General features: G+C 40.4%; 2 protein-coding genes across 6 annotated transcripts in view; one reads left to right on the top strand and one right to left on the bottom strand.

The window, feature by feature from the left end:
* ccser2a (coiled-coil serine-rich protein 2a) overlaps positions 1-6,134 on the bottom strand; it is a 77,809-nt gene extending 71,675 nt beyond the window's left edge. For 4 of the 5 annotated variants that reach the window (XM_042323614.1, XM_042323615.1, XM_042323617.1 and 1 more), the window contains exon 1: positions 5,495-6,122. The gene's annotated coding sequence lies outside the window, so the exon portion shown is untranslated. Of the gene's footprint in view, positions 1-5,494 lie in introns of all 5 variants that reach the window. The other variant, XM_042323613.1, reaches the window with a different exon arrangement.
* A 4,292-nt stretch (positions 6,135-10,426) lies between these two features.
* LOC112253435 (SPARC) lies at positions 10,427-21,864 on the top strand. Its single transcript, XM_024425411.2, has 10 exons — positions 10,427-10,578; positions 10,685-10,788; positions 10,976-11,065; positions 12,904-12,976; positions 13,891-14,002; positions 14,105-14,223; positions 14,326-14,480; positions 15,025-15,137; positions 21,340-21,434; positions 21,754-21,864. The coding sequence occupies exons 3-10, from the start codon at positions 11,015-11,017 to the stop codon at positions 21,807-21,809; spliced, it is 774 nt and encodes a 257-aa protein (XP_024281179.1). The 5' UTR covers positions 10,427-10,578; positions 10,685-10,788; positions 10,976-11,014; the 3' UTR covers positions 21,810-21,864.
* Positions 21,865-23,025: the final 1,161 nt, after the last annotated feature.

The raw sequence follows: 23,025 nt of genomic DNA on the forward strand, positions 1-23,025 counted from the left end.
CTTTTTTAAGCGAGCAACAGACTACATTAGACATGGTGATGCTTGGAATTGGAATGACTCAGCAGTTTAAAGTGCAGAAATCCAAAGCCAGCATACTAAAGCTTTTACATATAGGGCATTGTTCACACACACAGACATGCACACACCCATGTGCACTTTCTATAAAGGCACCACTTCAGAGTGCAGCAGCAGTCCATAAGCAGGACTTATTGGTCCCAGCCCTAGCCCTGGGGGAAAAGAGCAGACCCTATGCTGAAACTAGTATCACATGACATGAGGGGGGTATTATTGAATGAAACAACATGGAGGCCTAATGGAGGGGGCCTCTAGGGGCTCGTATAGGAAGGTCTCAATGGAGCTGCCAGCTGCTGTTGAGAGCTGGAGGGCATTACTAAGAGACTGGAAACAGCACATATGCTGCTTGTCATCCAAACACATTAGAGCCAAGATGGCAGTCAGCACAAATCAGACTTGAGGTGGGACACATCATGCTGATGCCTTGCCTAGCCTTAGTATACACATTGATACAACACACCTGTCTGCCAGTATTAGCAGCCCCTGCACATTAATAATCTACTTAAGTGCAATGAGGCTCATAAATATCCTATGATTCAAAACACTCCCAATCAAACAAAGATCCATAATCTTACCCAACACACCTGTGTACACACAATCCCTTCACATCCATGTCACAGTGTTGCTTTTGGCTAGTGGCAAGTCCAATCATACATTCTGAGAGTCTGTTTATTACTAATTTAGTTGAAAAAGATATGGGAATAAATGTTGCAATGATTGACAATGAGAGACTAAAAACAGTGCCACGCACACCTTCCACCCGACCGTGAAACACATAGCTCTGTCAGATAGCAGCAATAAGCAGGGCTAAATATAGCTGTAATGATAGGCCCCATAGTGAGACTGTGGAGACGGAGAAACAGATTAGACTACCGTCAAAGTCACATCAACCCCACATTACAACCAGCTCTACTGAAACTTTTCAGAGTGGGGTTTGCGGGCCACTCTGACATTCATGTTCTACTGTTACACACACAGTCTTCCATTGAGCACTGCTAGCCAAATCCTCTCTGGGGTCAGACATTCAATTGTTATAGAGATGTTATAACACATTGCTAAACCGCAATACAATTCAAAACAACAGACATGAGATTACACTGCCAGGCCACTCTGGCAATAAAGGTGTTGAGTTTAAACCAAGCTGTTAAATACTCAGTTGTTCAATGCTCACTCACCTTAAAAATAGCAGGTTAGTTGTAAATTCAAGACCTTGAGATACAAGTAAACTCTTGACTCTCAGTGACACAGTTCTGTGACTAAACATGCAACCTTTATGCTGGTGTGGTCTAGTAATGACATCTTATCTGCTCAACTAGACAGTTTTTCAAGGCCACCACCATTGCTGGGTATGACTGGTTTGTGCTGCTTTCACACACCGGCCATGACAGATTGTGTGTATTAGAAATACACGCACATATATACACAGACATACACACAACCTGAGTATACCCTGATACTACGAGTTGTGGAGGTCCTCCGTGGGCAGAACCTCTGTGGAGACATTCAGCTGTTGTGAGGTAGTGTGGTACTAAACACAAAGTAGCAAACGCAGCAGGCTGGGACCTACACAGACAGGTGCCAGGGGAACACACACAGAGATATGTTGAAGTGGAGGAGAACGCCTCCATCAGAGCACCAAGGAATGTCCAGCTCACTTACACTATGGAGTGTCAAAACTGGAAATGAATACAATCAGTCAGAGGAATTCTACTTTTTCTGTACATTTGGGGTGATGGTACAGAGAGCTTAGCGCTGTCTGGGTTATCTATTTCACTTGGCAGACAGTATCACATGTCATTGACAATAACTGGCCTTGGTGGATTATGTATCAAAATCATGTGTATTAAAAGATGCAGTCAGGGAACTTAAGCACAACAAATTTGTAACATATTGTACGAATTAGATTCATAACATATCAGACTAATTGCTAACATATATGTTAGCAATTTGTCTGATAGGTTATGCAGTGCCTTCGGAAAGTTATATATATGCAGTGCCTTCGGAAAGAATTCAGACCCCTTGACTTTATACACTTTGTTACGTTACAGCCTTATTCTAACGTTGATTAAATTTAAAAAATGCTCCCTCGATCTAAACACAATACCCCATTATGACAAAGCAAAAACAGGTTTTTAGAAATGTTTGCTAATTAATAAAAAATAAAAAACGGAAATATAACATTTACATAAGTATTCAGACCCCTTTACTCAGTACTTTGTTGAAGCACTTTAGGCAGTGTTTAAAACATTGAGTCTTCTTTGGTATAACGCTACAAGCTTGGCACACCTGTATTTGGGGAGTTTCTCCCATTCTTCTCTGTAGATCCTCTCAACCTCTGTCAGGTTGGATGGGGAGCGTTGCTGCACAGCTAATTTCAGGTTTCTGGCTGGGCCACTCAAGGACATTCAGAGACTTGTCCCGAAGCCACTCCTGTGTTGTCTTGGCAGTGTGCTTAGGGTCGTTATCCAGTTGGAAGGTAAACCTTCACCCCAGTCTGAGGTCCTGAGTGCTCTGGAGCAGGTTTTCATAAAGGATCTCTCTGTACTTTGCTCCATTCATCTTTCCCTCGATCCTGACTAGTCTCCCTGTCCCTGCCGCTGAAAAACATCCCCACAGCATGATGCTGCCACCACCATGCTTTACCGTAGGGATGGTGCCAGATTTCCTCCAGACGTGACACTTGGCATTCAGGCCGGAGTGTTCAATCTTGGTTTCATCAGACCAGAGAATCTGGTTTCTCATGGTCTGAGAGTCTTTAGGTACCTTTATGGCCACTACCATAAAGGCCTGATTGGTGGAGTGTTGCAGAGATGGTAGTTCTTCTGGAAGGTTCTCCCATCTCCACAGAGGAACTTTGGAGCTCTGTCAGAGTGACCATCGGGTTCTTGGTTACCTCCCTGACCAAGGCCCTTCTCCCCCGATTGCTCAGTTTGGCCAGGCGGCCAGCTCTAGGAAGAGTCTCGGTGGTTCCAAACTTCTTCCATTTAAGAATGATGGAGGCCACTCTGTTCATGGGGACCTTCAATGCTGAAGAAATGTTTTTGTACCCTTCCCCAGATCTGTGCCTTGACATAATCCTGTCTCGGAGGATGGGGGTATTTGTGTGTAGATTGCTGAGGAATTGTTTTTATTAATCAATTTTAGAATAAGGCTGTAACATAACAAAATGTGGAAAAAGTCAAAGGGTCTGAATGAAGGAACTGTATGTATAGTTTTTTTTTTTTGAGGACGTAACAGATCATATGAAATGGATGACATACTACACAAAAACTGGGACCCGTTTTGGCTTGTGAGCACAACTTCCATAACTACTGGCTGAAATTATACAAAAGATCTGGAGCGTCACATTAAGTGCCCTCTAGTACAAATGTGAACAAAAAATATGAATAATAATACGTCAATGAACAGTTACATAATTCCCGTAGTTATTTTTTACCACTATTACATAAATGTCTAAGCATAGCATAAACATTCACGGTACAGTAACATCCCCAGGGTTATAACAGTGTGTCTTCTGCATGGCTGGAGAGGAGTAGGGAAAGAGAGAGTTTGTACTATTGGCCTTAGGATGATCGGTTGACAGATGCAGAGCCGTCGGAAAACGTGTGGGGGGTCGGCATTTGCCACAGTATTTTTCAATTATGTGTGGCAGCGCCACACCACTATTGATTTAGTTTAACAAAATATATTGACGCAAACATTAAAATAGTTGTTTTTTTTAGACTGATTTGCCTCGTGATTTGTCAACTCACACACAATTTATCTGTCCTTCACATCAGAGTGTTGCTTCAGGCTCTTTGCAAGTCGTGGCCAATCAGATTCACAGAAATCGCAGGTTGTGAAGGCCGGGCACAAAGCACAAAGCTCAAGGCGTGCTCTTCACTTTCCTCCAGTATTTATTTAACAAGCGTGATAACACATCACTCCCGACAGACACAAGCAAAAACTCTATACATCTAACACGTGAGATCTGACATGCTGTATGGCATGGAAATTAGACTATTTTTCAGTCTGATCAACTGTAGGCTACTATCAACAGCAGCTGCATAGTTTAGCCTACTACATACAGTATGTGCCCTGTCCCTCTGGCCAGGGTAAACGAAGTGGTAACGCTGTGTATTTATAGTCCATTTGATTGTGAGAAAATGTGAATGGGATCACATTTGGTTTAAATTCAAACTTGGGCTGACTAGGCAACCCACACTTTTTCAATCCAAAATGATTAACTGGAATTAATCAATAAACACAATAGCTGACATAGATTGAGTAAATGTTTAATTAGGCCTACAGTTGCATAGGGCAGGACTACACAATGGCAACCTGGATAAAGCAAGCTCAGCCCTGTGAGTATTATTGTCCAATTAAGATGCTTTCTCTGTGTATAAATATAATTCATATGAACAAGTACAAGGCTGCTGCAGTTTGACAGGGTTTTTATATTCCCCAAGGTGAGGAGTTTTTCTAAACCATGTGACCTGATTCTAAAAAACTTGGATCCCATCATAGCCCATATTAAACCTTTTTACAACAGATTAATCATGTCATACCATGTAAGATCCATAGTTTCACCTGGTTAGGTTACCAGATCAGGAAAATCTATTGGACCCAGAATAGTTTTTCCGCCACTAGGGCTGTAGCAGTCATGACATTTTGTCAGCCGGTGATTGTCATGCAAATAACTACCGGTCTCAATGTAATTGATCATTCATAAACATAAACACGTTTAGCATCTCCTGGCTTCCACGCATAGCCTACAAGCCACAGAAGCATACCGTTGGAACATCTACATTTAAAAAGTTTTTTAAAAATCTATTTAATATAGCCTATACAATGGTATACTGGCCATATACCACACCTCCTCTGCCTTCTTGCTTAATAATAAGTGAAAGTCGTGGTATATACCACAACTATGACAAAACATATTTGTACTGTTCTAATTACATTAGCAACCAGTTTATACGAGCAATAAGGCACCTGGGGGTTTATGGAATACGGCCAATATACCTTAGCCATGGTATATTGGCCTGTACCCCCTCATGCTTATTGCTTAAATATACCAGTGACTAAACACAACAGTGATGAGAGACAGAGAACAACCATTTGAGCCATTGCAATATGCCCATTCTAGAAAATATTATATAAAATCATTTACAAGTGATCCATGTATTGTACTTTATATTCCTTACTCTTCTACAGGACTCAAAGGATTACCCTGAGTAATGACTTCTGTTATTGACATGTTATTGTGGTTATCATGTAAATATTGTATATTTATATACGGTGTCTCCTCTTTACCTATCACACAGGTGACATGCGCTCAGAATACCATGGATAAAGAAAAGTACTACAGCGTAGTAAACTAATTGTACACTTTGAATTAGTATAGTGGTAAACTTTTTAAAGTAAAATGGACTCCTACCTGGAAGAACAGAATTATGAAGTTATTCGGTCAGGTTTACTAGGGTCCACGGTCCAACGAAGGCAAGTGTCAGATGAAGGCAGTAGCTGTCCTGAAGTTGAAGTTATCCTCTTGGTATCACCATCGCCACGTTTGTTTCTCTATGTAACAACAGTTTTCTTTAGAATGTGAACAATAAGTGGAAAATGCAACAACAACAAAAATGGCAGAAAGAGAATTATACCGCATTTTCTCACTAAAGCCTTCTAAACTATTATTGTTGTTCAATAAAACATTATCTTGAGTCTTGACGTTGAAATGTGGTTACAATTCAATTATTGTAATATGCCTAATGTAAAGAACCTTGGAAATAACCCCAGGTTTCGCTATAATCTCGTCCCCAGACACTTCCGCTTCATATGCGCAATAGCCTGGGGACGAGGTTAGTTGCACTTTAGTCATGATAAACGCAAACTACAGCATTATCGTGTCAACACCGATACAATGTAATGATAACGTCGAATGATGTTCGGAAGCAACAGTCATACATATCCACGTGTCCGTGCCGTCAAATAATTCAAACGTCCATCAGAAAACAGTTCAGCGGAATTCTCAAAGGAGATTAGATGCATGATGCTTTATCATTCCAGCATCCTCCTCTACTTGATGGGCGGAGCGTTCAGACGTCACCTGGACCTCAATAGAGTCCCACGGCGGAGGTGTCATAATACCCATAAAACCTAGCAGTCAAACAGGGAAATGGTTCCAATCGTTTTTCCATCCTTAATTTTTCCCATAAGATATTTCAGAAACACTTAAAATACTGTATGTGTTTCGTGTAGGCTTACCTTTGCATGACGTTTTGATAACCATGTACTTCTCTCTTGGACAATATTACTTTTACCAATATATTCAGCTCTATTTACGCTCAGATTCGAAAATGCTAATTGATATCAAAGTAGACATGCAAAACTACAAATCCCTGCAAGCTCCTGCACATCATCTCTAGCTGACACCTTTGCTAACAGGTATTGTGTAAATGTAAAACTTGAACAAGTCAGTTTACAGAATTGTCCATTTGAAGAAATTTTGCCAATTTATTAATTACTACATTTAGCTAACATTAGATAATTAATCCAGAGATTCTAACCTTTGCCTTGATTCACCAGTCTCGTCCCGATCATCATAGCATTTGTAGTTCTTTATGATAGCCTCATTAGCAGCTAATCAGCATTTCATTTTGGGGGGGGGGGTAAATACAGGTGAATATATTGATAAAAGTCACCTTGTCTTAGAGAGATTGTCTTGTCTTAGAGAGATTCACACGGTTATCAAAACATCACGCCAGGGTAAGTCTACACAAAACACAGACCTTATTTTAAGTGTTTCTAAAATCCTATATGGGAAAAATGAGTACAGTAAAATGATTGGAACCATTTCCCTGTTTGACCACTAGGATTTTATGAGTATTATGAGTATTATTACCAAAATACTCAGAGTGATATTGTTCGTGAGCATTATTTTGGGTGGCAGGTAGCCTAGTGGTTAGAGTGTTGGGCCAGTGTTGGGCCAGCACACAGACACAGTATATGACTCTTTCTCTTCTCACATCAATACACGTACATTGAACAATTTTCAGAGGGATAAAAGTGCATGTTTTTGTTCCACTCTTAGCAGTTACCTCTCAAATCCCCTTTGGTGGTCATCCATGTGAAGGGAAACTTCTCTTCATGACATTTTAATCTAGTGAGAAACCTGAGAGCTCTCTGGTCTAAATGTTTAAAACCAATAAACGAAGGGAATAACTTACATTCGAATAGAAAATACATACATAAAAATTGAGGTTCTGTTGTGGGATCATGTACAGTACAATAAACCAAGTTATTCATGTAATGATATGTCTAATAGAATCTGTATAGTGGTCATGCATCACAATGACCACTAGGTGACAGTGTTAAGCTTCTCCTGACATCGCCCCCAAGTCAGTCAGTCATCTCACTATCTTCAGCCCACAACAAACTGTATAAAGTGTGTCCCTTTATAAGGACTGAAGGAAATATTAGATGTTCATACCTAGAAGTTTCTCTGAAAACTGAGAAAAGCAATTGCTAGGGGCATCATATGTTTGTCCATTGTGATTACAACACTCCCAGGACCTCTATACCAGTACCTGTCAGAGGAAGACTCCAGCCACCCAAGTCATAGACTGTACTCTCTGCTGCCGCACAGCAAGCTGTACCGATGCACCAGGCCTGGAACCAACAGGACCTTAAACAGCTTCTACCCTCAAGCCATAAGACTGATAAATAGTTAGTTAAATAGTTAACCAAATAGCTTCTTGGAGTATCTGCATTGACCCTATTTGCACTAACTTTTTTGACTCCTCACATATGCTGCTGCTACTGTTTATTATCTATCCTGTTGCCTAGTCACTGTATTCCTAGTTATATGTACTGTTGAAGTCAGAAGTTTACATACACTTAGGTTGGAGTCATTAAATCTCGTTTTTCAACCACTCCACAAATTTCTTGCAATAAACTATAGTTTTAGAAAGTCGGTTAGGACATCTACTTTGTGCATGACACAAGTATTTTTCCAATAATTGTTTACAGACAGATTATTTCACTGTATCATAATTCCAGTGGGTTAGAAGTCTACCTACACTCAGCTGACTGTGCTTTAAACATCTTGGAAAATTCCAGAAAATGATGTCATGGCTTTAGAAGCTTCTGATAAGCTAATTGACATCATTTGAGATGTACCTGTGGACATATTTCAAGGCCTACCTTCAAACTTTATTTATCCATTATTTTACCAGGTAAATTGACTGAGAACACGTTCTCATTTGCAGCAACGACCTGCGGAATAGTTACAGGGGAGAGGAGGGGGATGAATGAGCCAATTGTAAACGGGGGATTATTAGGTGACTATGATGATTTGAGGGCCAGGAATTTAGCCAGGACACCAGGGTTAACACCCCTACTCTTACAATAAGTGCCATGGTATCTTTAATTCCCTCAGAGAGTCAGGACACCCGTTTAACATCCCATCTGAAAGACGGCACCCAACACAGGGCAGTGTCCCCAATCACTGCCCTGGGGCATTTGGGATTTTTTTTAGACCAGAGGAAAGAGTGCCTCCTACTGGCCATCCAACACCACTTACAGCAGCATCTGGTCTCTCATCAAGGAACTGACCAGGACCAACCCTGCTTAGCATCAGAAGCAAGCCAGCCGTGGTATGCAGGGTGGTATGCTGCTGGTGAACTCAGTGCCTCTTTGCTTGACATCATGGGAAAATCCAAAGAAATCAGCCAAGACCTCAGAAAAAAAGCTGTAGACCTCGGCAAGTCTGGTTCATCCTTGGGAGCAATTTCCAAATGCCTGAAGGTTCCACGTTTATCTGTACAAACAATAGTACACAAGTAAAAAAGATAGACTATGGTTTGCAACTGCACATGGGGACAAGATCGTACTTTTTGGAGAAATGTCCTCTGGTCTGATGAAACAAAAATAGAACTGTTTGGCCATAATGACCATCGTTATGTTTGGAGGAAAAAGGGGGAGGCTTGCAAGCCGAAGAACACCATCCCAACTGTGAAACACGGGGGTTGCAGCATCATGTTGTGGGGGTGCTTTGCTGCAGGAGGGACACGTGCACTTCAAAAAATAGATGGCATCATGAGGCAGGAAAATTATGTGGATATATTGAAGCAACATCTCAAGACATCAGTCAGGAAGTTAAAGCTTGGTCGCAAATGGGTCTTCCAAATGGACAATGACCCCAAGCATACTTCCAAACTTGTTGCAAAATGGCTTAAGGACAACAAAGTCATGGTATTGGAGTGGCCATCACAAAGCCCTGACCTCAATCCCAAAATGTGTGGGCAAAACTGAAAAAGCATGTGCGAGCAAGGAGGCCTACAAACCTGACTCAGTTACACCAGCTCTGTCAGGAGGAATGGGCCAAAATTCACCCAACTTATTGTGGGAAGCTTGTGGAAGGCCACCCAAAATGTTTGACACAAGTTAAACAATTCAAAGGCAATGCTACCAAATACTAATTGAGTGTATGTAAACTTCTGACCCACTGGGAATGTGATGAAAGAAATAAAAGCTGAAAGAAATAATTCTCTCTACTATTATTCCGACATTTCACATTCTTAAAATAAAGTGGTGATCCTAACTGACCTAAGGCAGGGATTTTTGTATAGGATTAAAATTCAGGAATTGTGAAAAACTGAGTTTAAATGTTTTTGGCTAAGGTGTATGTAAACTTCTGACTCCAACTGTACATATCTACATCCATTAACTCGTACCCCTACACATGGACTCGGTACTAGTACCCCGTGTATATACCAAAGTTATCGTTATTCATTGTGTATTGTATTTATTATTACCTGTTATTACTTTTCTATTATTGCTCTATTTTCTTTATCTCTGCATTGTTGGGTAGGGTAAGCATTTCACTGTTTGTCTACACCTGTTTTATCAGACGGCTACAGTATCACGGTCCGCTAATACTAGTAATTGTTTTATTCTTCTGATTTTTCAGGTTGTTGCTGCAGCACTCTCAGCACCCCTACTTCCCGGGGCTATTGGGAAAGGGGAACTGGTTCTCATTGAGGCTGGCAGTACATCACAGGCACATACATTTACAGGCCAGAGCACACATGGATTCAGCCAATACATCTCTCTCTCTCTTTACATCATATGTAAAAATCAAACCCCCTAATAAACACTCTCACAACACCTACTGTCTGTCTGAATTGCATTTTCTGTTTTCATCTAATTGATTGATTGACTGACTGAAGGTGCATATATTTTCTCTGAGTATTTTGGTCTGCTGATGTGGCCTATACACAGGGGGCTATTGTGAACTGAAGATTAAGAGGAGGAGGTAGAAAGGAGGGGAGAGGAGGGGCAGATAAGGCAGGATTGTAAGAATAGGAGATCAAATAAAAGGAGGGAGAAAGTATAGGCAACAGAACTTAAAAACAGATACCTTTAAGGAACGGGTGTAAAGGAGAGGGAAATATGTGCAGCTGGCAAGACACAGAACAGCAAGCGGAATAGCAACAGAGGATAGAAGCAAGTGAAACTCTGGTAAGATTTCTGAAGCTGTCTGGGAAAATGACTTGTTCCATATAATGACTTCCTCTGTTGATGGCTAATGTCCTCCTGTCCATGTAACTCAATCTGTCTCCTACAGCACAGGAATTGGAAATTATTGCTTTCTTTTGACTGAGCCTCATTGTTTTTTTCTGGATGATTCGAATGACTGGTGAATAATGGAGGGATATTACACCAAATAAGGTAATATGTGTATGTTGTCCAAGCATATATCTCAAAGTTATATTTCACTTTCACTCTTCCGTAAGGGTTATTTTACAGTGGATCATATAAAAGGAAATTGTTTTATGTAATTCATTTGATATACAAGTAGTATACATAAATTGGCCATGTCAAAGAAATAGTTCTGTTTGGTTTATTTCTCCTGCAGGACTGTTAGAAACGTTCTTCTCTCGCGTTCAGCCTTACTATGAACCTGCTCTTTCTGCTGGTCCTGGCTTTTCACAATGACCTGACCATGGTGAGTATAACCATTCTCCTCCTTACATTAGGAGGCTGGGACCTGTTCAGGAGAGTGCAATGTTACAGAAGGTTCAGACAGAAATGTTACAGAAGATTGTAGAACAGATGTAATTGCTTGTCTGTCACAGTTTATGGTCTGTCATGTCGAATAGTGAATGTTGTCAGCTCTATTCATTATATATCTGTCTGCAACGTTCTACATTTCTGATCTGGTTAAATACGTCTCTAGTAGGACGGAAAGTTGGGACTTTTATACCTTGAAGAATGTTCATAGACGTCAACACATACTTTTATATCCAGCCAGGCACCTGGTAAAAGTGCATAGCTGAGGAAATCACTTGGTATGTCAAAACAACTGAAGGAAAAATAGTAAGTCTTTACTGAAATAGAAAAACTTGATGTAGCATACACATTGAGACATTTTCCCACATGTTGAAATGAGTTGGAGATAAATCAACATTCCTCTGTTTGTTATTGAGATGGATTTGAGTTGGAGTTGTTAGGCAATAAATTTGTGTTAAAGGAAAACTCCACCCAAAACTAGCTTTTGGTATTTGTGTAATTAGTCCAATGTTAATATAGTAAAAATATATTTTGCATGTCAGCAATCAAGTTTAAGATCACTTTCAAAATACAGAAATCACATGATGCAAAATGCATCACGGTCATCATATTGATGTGACCAAGGCGCAGCGTGATAAGCATACATTGTTCTTTTAATGACAGAAACCCACTGAACAACCGTGACGCTGTATACCACAAGTGCTGACAGGTAACTACACATAGACAATAACCCACAAAACCAACATGGAAAATGGCAACCTAAATAGGATCCCCAATCAGAGACAACGATAAACAGCTGCCTCTGATTGGGAACCAATTCAGGCCACCATAGACCTACCAATACCTAGACATACCAAAACCCCATAGAATTACAAAAACCCTAGACAGGACAAAAACACACATACCCACCCTTGTCACACCCTGGCCTGACCAAAATAATACATAAAACATAGATAACTAAGGTCAGGGCGTGACATCATGCCAGCTGTATTTCTGTATTTTGAAAGTGATATATCTTGAAAACTTGATTGCTGACAATGGACTAATGAAACAATTGGGTTTTGGGAGCTGAAGGAGCTAAAGGAGCTGAGGCTCCAGTATTTTGGGTCACAACCCACTGGGCACAGACGTCAACGTGCATTCCACATTATTTCAACGTAATTTCATTGAAACGTAATTTCATAGAAACAATGTTGATTCAACCAGTGTGTGCCCGGTGTGTGCCCAGTGGGATTGCACCTGTTTCTCATCAGGTGCATTCAGGGCAGATGTGGGTCTGGCTCAGACTACAAAGACCATAGTAGTGGATTGAGGATAGCCCCCCCCCCAGTGCCAGTCAGGGTTTCATACACTACAGGGATTATAGAGGAGACAAGTCATCGATTTACATAGCTTCAATACGAACAGTGAAAGGACTTGAATTATCTTGAAATTATTTGCTATCAGTGGCAGACTGTCAAGCATGTACAGATTTATCTTGGTTGAAGATAAATCTGAAAATTTGGGAGAGGTTCTGACTGTTGCTTGGCCTCTATTTGTCTGAGAACCCAACCACCCAAAATATAATTCAACACAAAAGTCTGTTTTCAAAACAGAGAAGTTAAGTTATCTACTCATGCTGAGTGGTTAGGCCCTACAATATGTTGTACTACTACAGCATTTTCAAAAGAACACAGCATTAAAAGACAAACACATGTTCAAGGTTTATTCCATGTTACAAACTGATAACAGACTAGTCTGTCTCTTTTTGCCCCCGAATTCTCTGTGTTCCAGGGAGGCAGAGCCCAGCGCAAACAATGGCAGGCTGAGAGCAGTCTGAGACCATATCTGGGTAGAGTGGACCCAGGTGAGATACAGTTGAAGTCGGAAGTCTACATACACCTTAGCCAAATACATTTAAACTCAGTTTTTCACAATTCCTGACATTTAATCAGAGTAAAAATTCCCTGTCTAAGGTCAGTTAGGATCAACACTTTATTTTAAGAATGTGAAATGTCAGAATAATAGTAGAGAGAATGATTTATTTCAGCTTTTATTTCTTTCATCACATTCCCAGTGGGTCAGAAGTTTACATGCACTCAATTAGGATTTGGTAGCATTGCCTTAGATTTCTTTAACTTGAGTCAAACGTTTTGGGTGGCCTTCCACAAGCTTCCCACAATAAGTTGGGTGAATTTTGGCTCATTCCTCCTGACAGAGCTGGTGTAACTGAGTCAGGTTTGAATTTTCCAAGCTGTTTTCTAAAGGCACAGTCAATTTACTGTATGTAAACTTCTGACGCACTGGAATTGTGATACAGTGAAATAATTTGTCTGTAAACAACTGTTGGAAAAAGGACTTGTGTCATGCATGTTCTAACCGACTTACCAAAACTATAGTTTATGAAGTGGTTGAAAATCGTTTCTTAATGACACCAACCTAAGTGTATGTAAACTTCTGACTTCAACTGTAAGTCTGCCATCATTAACCCTAAAAGCGCCAAATTGGTAATGCTGGCAAAGAGGCACTGTCAAGCAGTAACACTTTCTCTTTTATTAACCTTTTGTAACACAAGTAAATGGTTTTAATGCCCCCAAATTAACATATCTTTTAACATTTGCACACATTTATAGTGAAATTGGATGTTTAATACACGTTGACCTTGTTTGTTTAGACTGCAAATAACGCCATTGTAGTTCTGTATCGACTGATTTTATGTTCAAAGCATGAAGTCTCTTCCACCTCCCTCCCTCTCCATTTCTCCATCTATCCATATGCAAGTCCTACTATGTGAGCTTCTGAAGTGTCACAGTCCAATGGGCTCCTGGTGCCAGGTGGTGCAGGACAACGGAGTCCTCTTCCCAAAGTGTGTGTGTCCTAAGATCTGCCCACGGTAGGGCCACACCACAAACTTAATTAAGTTGTATTCAAGTGATAAAGAAAGGTGCCTTGCACTACAGTATGTCATTGTGCTTGTAATGACCTATGTGTGCAGGCAGGGGGCACCAGTGTGCAGTGTTCTGGGAAGGACCTATGGGAACGAGTGTCTGCTGCATAGAGAAGCCTGCCGCAAGAGACGTCACATTGGACTGGCTCATAAAGGGCCTTGTCTGGGTAGGACTCACAAACACACACAGTACTGCAGTACTATACCTACATAATAAGTCTTCTTCAAGATCAGGTTCCACTTCATGCTTGCTTATATTTGTTTCCAAGTTCCCAAGGCAAACTGTACAGAGGAGGAGTATGGCCAGTTCCCATACCGCCTCATGGACTGGTTCCTCCTATTGAGTCGCATGGGAGAGTCCTACGTCCCCTACGCCCCGCCTCAGAGCTGCCTGAGCCACACCCAGCGCTCCCAACTAGCCCAGGTAACAGACAAGACAGAAGAATAGAGCTGGGCTACTCTGGTCCTGGAGGGCTGCAGTGTTCGCAAGATCTACCGCACCTGATTACACTTATCATGAACTAACTTGAAGAGCATGAAGAGCACTTTGGCATAAGAGCACTTTGATTTGTGTTGTGGTGTGAAATTGTTAGTTACCTGGAGCAGATGTCATTTAAGGTTGAAAAGCTCCTGTGTAGCTTATTGTGTGGTCTTCCACTACTCAGAATGAGGGAGCATTCAGGAACCCCACTATAAATAGACTTAGTCAATAATCACTAAATGATTCAATAAGAAAGATAACTGGGTGGTAATATTATATCCTCATTCCTGCCTTCCTGACCTCTAGCCCTCCCTTTATCTATTCAACTAACCACATCTTTAACCCAGCTTTGTCCTCCTCCCTCTCTCTCTAGACTGTTCATCCTCCTTTTAGGTAAATTGGCATTAGGAGTGCTGGGGTGAATAGCTCATTGTTGTCATTCAATATTTCTCTGCTTCGATGTTCCTCTCTCTCCCGAATTGTATAGCGGAGGTTTGGCCTGCTGGACAAGAACAAGGATGGAAAGCTGAGCCGGAAAGACCTGAGGAAGCTACGCTACAAAAGAATGCCTCTAGAGCACTGTGCTACCTCCTTCTTCCAGTGAGCCCCACTCTGAATACACACTTACACTTAATCTTTCTTGTCCTCTATGCACCGCATACAAATTACGACATGTCCAAATCCCCATTATGTTTATCCCTGTCTTTATCAGTTGCCAACTGTCAATATACTTTAATCTCAGTCAATACAGGAAATCAATTCAAATTCAACTGATGATTTGAGAACGTCATGAAAAAATGTGAAATTGGGGGCAATGACCTATTTGTAAAGAGAAGGTCAAATGATTTCCTTAATGTAAAGGATTAAAATGTCAATCGCCCCCATTCCATGTTGCACCTCCCATCCTCATGTTCTCTCTGCACCCCATCCTCAGCAGACATCATCTGTGCCAACCCCCTTCCTGTGAGTCCCCCCTCTCCCTCTACTACTCAGCCAACCCACCTCCCCACTCATCACACTCTCCTCTCTATCTCATCCATTCCTCTAACACTCCCTCCTCCATACCCCATGTCCTCATCCCTCTCTTTCCTCCCTACTAAGTCTATCCTCTCTCTCTCTCTCTCTCTCTCTCTCTCTCTCTCTCTCTCTCTCTCCACCCCTCTCCCGCCTCAGTCATAAAGCTGGTGTGTGTTGCCAGTCTGCAGTGACAGGTTTTGTGGGAGTGGGGCTGGCTGGCTCAATGTCAACCTATTCCCAGCGATAATAATGTTTATTACCCACTGTGCTTCCCGCTGTGTGTGGATTAGCACAAATGGAAACGGTACCCTTCAAAGATAATGTTTCTGTGTGGGTGAAGACAAATGTCAGTCTGTTCATATTGTATGCAGATGTGTTGGTTTGCATAAGTCCTTTGCGTTTTTTGTCTGTGTGTGTGCATGCATGCATGTGTGTGTGTGTATTTGCAATAGTATGTTTGTTTATGTGTATTTGTATTTATTAAGGATCTAAGGCAGCAGCTACTCTTCCTGGGGTGCAGCAACATAAAGGCAGTTATATACATTACATTTCATACCACTTTTCACAACATATTAAGTGTGTGCCCTCTGGCCACTACTCTACTACCGCATATCTACAATACAAAGTCCATGTGTGCATGTGTGTAGAGTGTGTGTGTTATCATGTGTATGCGTGTGTCTGTGCCTGTGTTAGCGTCTCTTCACAGTCCACTGTGTATTTTTATCTGTTTTTGAAATCTGATTCTATTGCTTGCATCAGTTACCTGATGTGGAATAGAGTTCCATGCAGCCATGGCTCTATGTAGTACTGTGTGCCTCCCATAGACTGTTCTGGACTTTGGTATTGTGAAGAGACCTCTGGTGGTATGTCTTGTGGGGTATGCATGGGTGTCTGAGCTGTGTGCTAGTAGTTTAAACAGACCTCTGGTGGCATGTCTTGTGGGGTATGCATGGGTGTCTGAGCTGTGTGCTAGTAGTTTAAACAGACACCCTGGTGCATTCAGCATGTCAATACATTTTTACAAAAACAAGCAGTGATGAAGTCAATCTCTCCTCTACTTTGAGCCATAAGAGATTGACATGCATGTTATTAATGTTAGGTCACTGTGTATATATAAGGGCCATCTTAAATTAAGTTAAACATGTATTGTCAATGTTTATCAGTACAGCATTATGACAGCATTTTCTAAACTGCAGAGCCAATTGTAATTTTCCTAAGTCCCTCTTTGTGGCACCTGACCACACAACTAGACCACACAACATGTTTTGACCATGGTTGTTTACAATCCAGGTTTACTCCAAGCAGTTTAGTCACCTCAACTTGCTTAATTTCCACAGTATTAGTTGATGTTTAGGGTTTGGTAAATTATTTTTCCAAATACAATGCTTTTAGTTTTTGAAATGTATAACTTATTTTTTGCCACCCATTCTGAAACTGACTGCACCACTTTGTTAAGTGTTGCAGTAAATTCACTCGCTGTAACGGTTTTCGTTGGTGGAAGGAGAGGAGGACCAAAATGCAGCGTGGTACATATCCATAATACCTTTTAATCAGGAATGAATACAAATTACAAAGGAACAAGAGAATAAATGAAAACCAAAACAGTCCCGTATGGTGCAAACACTGAAACTGAAAATAATCACCCACACCTCAAAATGGGAAAACAGGCTACCTAAGTATGGCTCTCAATCAGAGACAATGATAGACAGCTGCCTCTGATTGAGAACCATACCAGGGAAAACAAATAGAAACAGAAACCTAGACCTACAACATAGAATACCCACCCACATCACACCCTGACCAAACTAAAAATAGAAACAAAAAAAGAAATCTACGGTCAGGGCGTGACACTCGCTGTGGTAACTGCCGTGTAAAGTATAGAGTCATCCGCATACATAGAAACACTGGCTTTACTCAATGTCATTAGTAAATATTGAAAAAGGTACAGAGCCTAGACAGCTGCCCTGGGGAATTTCTGATTCTAGCTGGATTATGTTGGTGAGGCTTCCATTAAAGAACACCCTCTGTGTTCTGTTAGATAGGTAACTATTTATCTACATTATAGCAGGGGGTGTAAAGCCATAATACATACATTTTTCCAGCAGCAGACTATGATCGATAATGTCAAAGGTCTAACAAAACAGCTCCCACAATCTTTTGATCATCAATTGCTCTCAGCAAATCATCAGTAATTTGTGTAAGTGCTGGTCATGTTGAATGTCTTTCCCTATAAGCGTGCTAAAAGTCTGTTGTCAATTTGTTTTTCTGTAAGATAACATTGTACGTGGTCAAACACCATTTTTTCCAAAAGTTTAATAAGAGTTGGTAACAGGCTGATTCGTCAGTTAATTAAGCCAGTAAAGTGGGCTTTACTATTCTTGGGTAGCGGAATGGCTTTTGCTTCCCTCCAGGCCTGAGGGTACAGGCTTTCTTGTAGGCTTATATTGAAGATATGGCAAAAAGGATTTTCCATCCAAGTTGTCAGACCCAGGTGGCTTGTCATTGTCACCTTAAATTTGATTTAAGGTGCTCCAAAGCTTTTTACTATCATTCTTTATATAATTTATCTTTGTTTCATAGTATAGTTTCTTCTTCTTTTTATTCATTTTAGTCACATGATTTCTCAATTTGCAGTACGTTTACCAATTGTTTGTGCAGCCAGACTTATTTGCCATTCCTTTTGCCTCATCCCTCTCAACCATAACATTTTTCAATTCCTCATTAATCCACATTAATTTAACAGTTTTTACAGTCATTTTCTTAATAGGTGCATGCTTATTAGTGACAGGAATAAGCAATTTCATAAATGAGTCAAGTGCAGCGTCTGGTTTCTCCACAGTCCAGAAAATATTCTCATCAACATAGGAATCAAGCTACTATATTTGCAGATGATACTACAATTTATGCAGCAAGACAATCGGTTCAACAGGTACAGCAAGCTTTGCAAGGAGATTTGGAGATTATCAGGAAATGGGTTTGCCAAAACAAACTTGATTTAAACACCAAGAAAACCAAAGTTATGTTGGTCTGTTCAACTAGGAAAAGGCCAAAACAGCATGGGATACAATTAAGTATGGGAGGAGTACAAATTGAAGAAGTGGCAGAAACCAAACTACTGGGAGTGCTGCTAGACAACTGCTTATCATGGTCGTCTCAAATAACTAATCTATGTCAAAAAAAGGAGTCAAAAAAAATATTAAAACAGCGTGCATAATCAGAAGGATGGCTAAATATTTACCAGGGAAAATCCTTCAGCAAATAACACAGGCATTGGTTGAGAGTCAAGTGAACTATTGTTCGGTGGTCTGGGGAAATACATAATCTAGTGAAGTTAGGAGGCTGCAGAATGCACAGAATAAAGCAGCAAGGATTGTTTTAAGGCGGAGATATGGTTCTTCTGTTGCAGTCATGCGCAGTGTTCTTGGTTGGTCATCAATCAACAAGATAATTGAAAAAAACATGCTTATCTTATTTTATAATATACATCATTTAAAACGGCCAAGTTCTATTCACAATGATATTCAGTTGGTAAGAGACAGACATTCCGTAAATACTAGGAATAGATTGTTCACCATCTATGCGTTATCCAGACAGAAAAGAGAAATGGGCAAAAGAACATTTCAATTTAGAGCAATAAAGAAATGGAATAAATTAACTGAGCAAACTAGAAACCTTTCAATATATAAGTTTAAACATTATTTAAAAACAATTTAAATATAGTATATAGAAATGTTGTGGGACTATAGTAGATGAAGAATCAATATTTTTTTAGAATGAGTATTTATTGGGTCATTATGCTAGTGTATTATGTATGTTTGTAATAGTGTGTTATATGTGAAAGTGTGTTTGTATTATAAATTGTATTTTAATGTTAAGGACTCTTGGAAGATTAGTCCAAAAAATATATCTCTCTGTTGATATCACATACATTATCAAGCATTTCACAAATATTGTCCAGACACTGACTGTTAGCATTTGGTGGTCTATAGCATCTTCCCACAAGAATGGGTTTTAGGTGAGGCAGGTGAACCTGTAGCCATATTACTTCAACCGTATTTAACAGTAGATCTTCTCTAAGCTTTACAGGAATGTGGTTCTGAATATAGACTGCAACACCACCCCTATTGGCATTTCTGTATTTTTTATAACCATGTAATGCTACAACTGTATCATCATCACTGTAAACTCTCCTTCCAGACTCATATTAAACATCTCCAATCCAAAATTAAATCTAGAATCGGCTTCCGATTTCGCAACAAAGCCTCCTTCACTTACGGCGCCAAACATACCCTCGTAAAACTGACTATCCTACCGATCCTCGACTTCGGTGATGTCATTTACAAAATAGCCAATACTCTACTCAGCAAACTGGATGCAGTCTATCACAGTGCCATCCGTTTTGTCACCAAAGCCCCTTATACCACCCACCACTGCGACCTGTATGCTCTAGTCTGCTGGCCCTCGCTACACACTGGCTCCAGGTCATCTATAAGTCTATGCTAGGTAAAGCTCCGCCTTATCTCAGCTCACTGGTCACCATAACAACACCCACCCGTAGCAAGCGCTCCAGCAGGTATATCTCACTGGTCATCCTCAAAGCCTACCCCTGCTTTGGCCGCCTTTCCTTCCAGTTCTCTGCTGCCAATGACTGGAACGAATTGCAAAAATAGCTGAAACTGGAGACTTGTATTTCCCTCATTAACTTTAAACATCAGCTAACCGATTGCTGCAGCTGTACATAGTCCATCTGTAAATAGCCCACCCAATCGACCTACCTCATCCCTGTATTGTTTTTATTTACTTTTCTGCTCTTTTGCACACCAGTATTTCTACTTGAACATCACCATCGATCACTCCACTGTTAATTTGCTAAATTGTAATTGCTTCGCTACTATGGCCTATTTATTGCCTTACCTCCTCATGCCATTTGCACATACTGTATATAGACTTTATTTTTTTTCTATTATGTTATTGGACTGTACACTTGTTTGTTCCATGTGTAACTCTGTGTTGTTGTTTGTGTCGCACTGCTTTGCTTTATCTTGGCCAGGTCGCAGTTGTAAATGACAACTTGTTCTCAATTAGCTTACCTGGTTAAATAAAGGTGAAATATATAATATATATATATATATATATATATATATATATATATATAAATATATATATATATTAAACATGTATTATTTAAGTGAGTTTCAGAGATAGTCAGAATATGAATGTTGTCTGTTACTAGCAAGTTATTAGTGCCATGAACATTGTTTCTTAGGCTGCATACAGTATGTTAATGTGGGCTATTTTTAGCACTTTTCTGGGATGCTAGATTGTTTTTATTGCTTTACTGGGAAACCTATCAGCAGCAGACATAACAATGTTATTTATGTTTGAGCTGATTTGAGTGGGGCAAACCTCCTCAGTGCTAACAGTATAACTCTGGTTCATAGGCACACGATTACTGTATACAATAGCTGTAGGATCGACAGAGGCATTCAGGGGAGTTAGAGGGACATAAATTAGGTTACTTACATTGTGACTGTCAACACTGCCGGGATAATGTACATTTGCTACAGCATTACAACAACGACACAGTGGTAGGGATTATCTGAGCTGGGCTTGGGTCATTGATAAGTCATGACCCAAGCCCGGCCAGGAGTCAAGATGATTTGGATGGACTCCTGTAGAGCATCTTCTGTTTCCAAAAGGTGTCAAAGTTATCTATAAATGTTCTTCCAACAGAGCTACAGTAATCTTTTATGTGGTATTGTGTATGTTTATTCTCTGCATACAGGTCGTGTGACCATAACAAGAACACTAAGGTGACCCTGCATGAATGGATCTCCTGTCTGGTGGATCGCTCAGAGATCTGGTTCCACAGCTTCATGTGTGGGTGCAATCCCTTAACTTCACTATCCAAACTATGCAACATTATCAAATCAAATCTAATTGTATTTGTCACATTCTTTGTAAACAACAGGTGTAGACTAACAGTGGAATGAGTACTTATGGGCCCTTCCCAATAACACGTAATAATAAATACACAATGAGCAACGATAACTTGGCTATATACACGGAGTACCAGTACCATTACCCTTAAAACCTAGTGAGTAATTTGTTTCGTCTTTAATTGAACTAAATTTGATTACAGCAAATGCTTTGATTACAACAATTGATTATAGCAAATGTTTCTTTCTCTCTCTGACAGCTATGAAAATGGGATCCGGTAAGCTGTGTCCCATGAAGACTGACAACCACCTTTGACCTGGATATGAACACCTCTCTTCTCGCATTGTGTATTATTGTGTTATCATTTTTTTTAAAAATGTTCTGTTACTTCTCATTTTTATCTCTCTGCGTTGTTGGGAAGGGCCCGTCAGTAAGCATTTCAATGTTAGTCTACACCTGTTGTTTATGAAGCATGTGACAAATAACATTTGATTTGATTTTAATTTGTCTACATGTGCATCTGTTTATCAATGCTATCTACATTCTACAATCATCAGCATCAATTAATCACCCACTGTCTGTATCATATTTCCACTACTCCCTCTAACGGTCACACTCGGTACTGCATTTATTTTTTATTAATGACATCATTTGTTTTGAGAAGTCCACTGTAGATTCGTCTGTGTGGAGAAATGGCCTGTAATAAATGTCTATGAGTCTTGGCTACCATCTTAGTGTCTATATGGGGATGGCCGGAGGAGAGAGGGTCTCATTAAGAACCAGGAGGACGTGTTGCATGGATCAAGCATTCAATTACTGTGGAGGGAGAGATAGATGGTGAAAGCCTCACAGAGACAATGGGACACTGTGATGGAGGGAGGATGGAGGGAAGAGATAGAAAAGAGATGATGTAAGGAAAGGAAGCTTAGTGTGAGAAGCCGTTACCAGGGAAGGGAGCAAGGGATAATAGGGGGAGACGGGGGAAGAAAGAGGAGTGTGGTAATGCACTGTAAACGAAGGAGGGAAGTAAGAAAGTGTGTTTATGGAAAGGGGGGTAATGCACTGTAAATGGGGAGTAGAGATGGCGGTGGGTAAAGTAATGCATGAAAAATGGATCAGAAATGAGAGAAAGAACAAAAGGGGGATGGAATAGTCTGAGAGAAGTGGGAGAAGAAGAGTCACTGAGAAGAGGTTTGATGTTGTGGAAATAGTAGCCATGGCGTATGATATTTGTCAACAGGAAGCAGGAAATGAAGAAATAATGCCCTCTTGTAAGGTCAAAGAGCCAAATCATCAACCCTTACACAGTCCAGTACATCATTTTGAGATATTTGATCTGATGCCTCAGCTTTTCCACAGCTCTCATTATGTTTTGTTTCATCTGTGCGTGTGTGTATTCTAAAAGATCAATAGGGGATGTGCGCGGCCCGGGGTGGGTTCCTCAGTTCCACTGGTGTCTCTGGATTAATTATCCCTCACATTTTTCTTTGCCGGGAGGAGGAAAGATAGAGAGAGATATTTCAATATTCAA

Source organism: Oncorhynchus tshawytscha, linkage group LG06, assembly GCF_018296145.1.
Source record: "Oncorhynchus tshawytscha isolate Ot180627B linkage group LG06, Otsh_v2.0, whole genome shotgun sequence".
NCBI lineage: Eukaryota > Metazoa > Chordata > Actinopteri > Salmoniformes > Salmonidae > Oncorhynchus > Oncorhynchus tshawytscha.

Coding starts and splice junctions, on each gene's coding strand:
- LOC112253435 (XM_024425411.2), top strand. CDS start 11,015: ATGAACCTGCTCTTTCTGCTGGTCCTGGCTTTTCACAATGACCTGACC. Junction 14,003..14,104: donor TGTCCTAAGATCTGCCCACG/GTAGGGCCACAC, acceptor CTATGTGTGCAG/GCAGGGGGCACCAGTGTGCA. Junction 14,224..14,325: donor TCATAAAGGGCCTTGTCTGG/GTAGGACTCACA, acceptor TTTGTTTCCAAG/TTCCCAAGGCAAACTGTACA.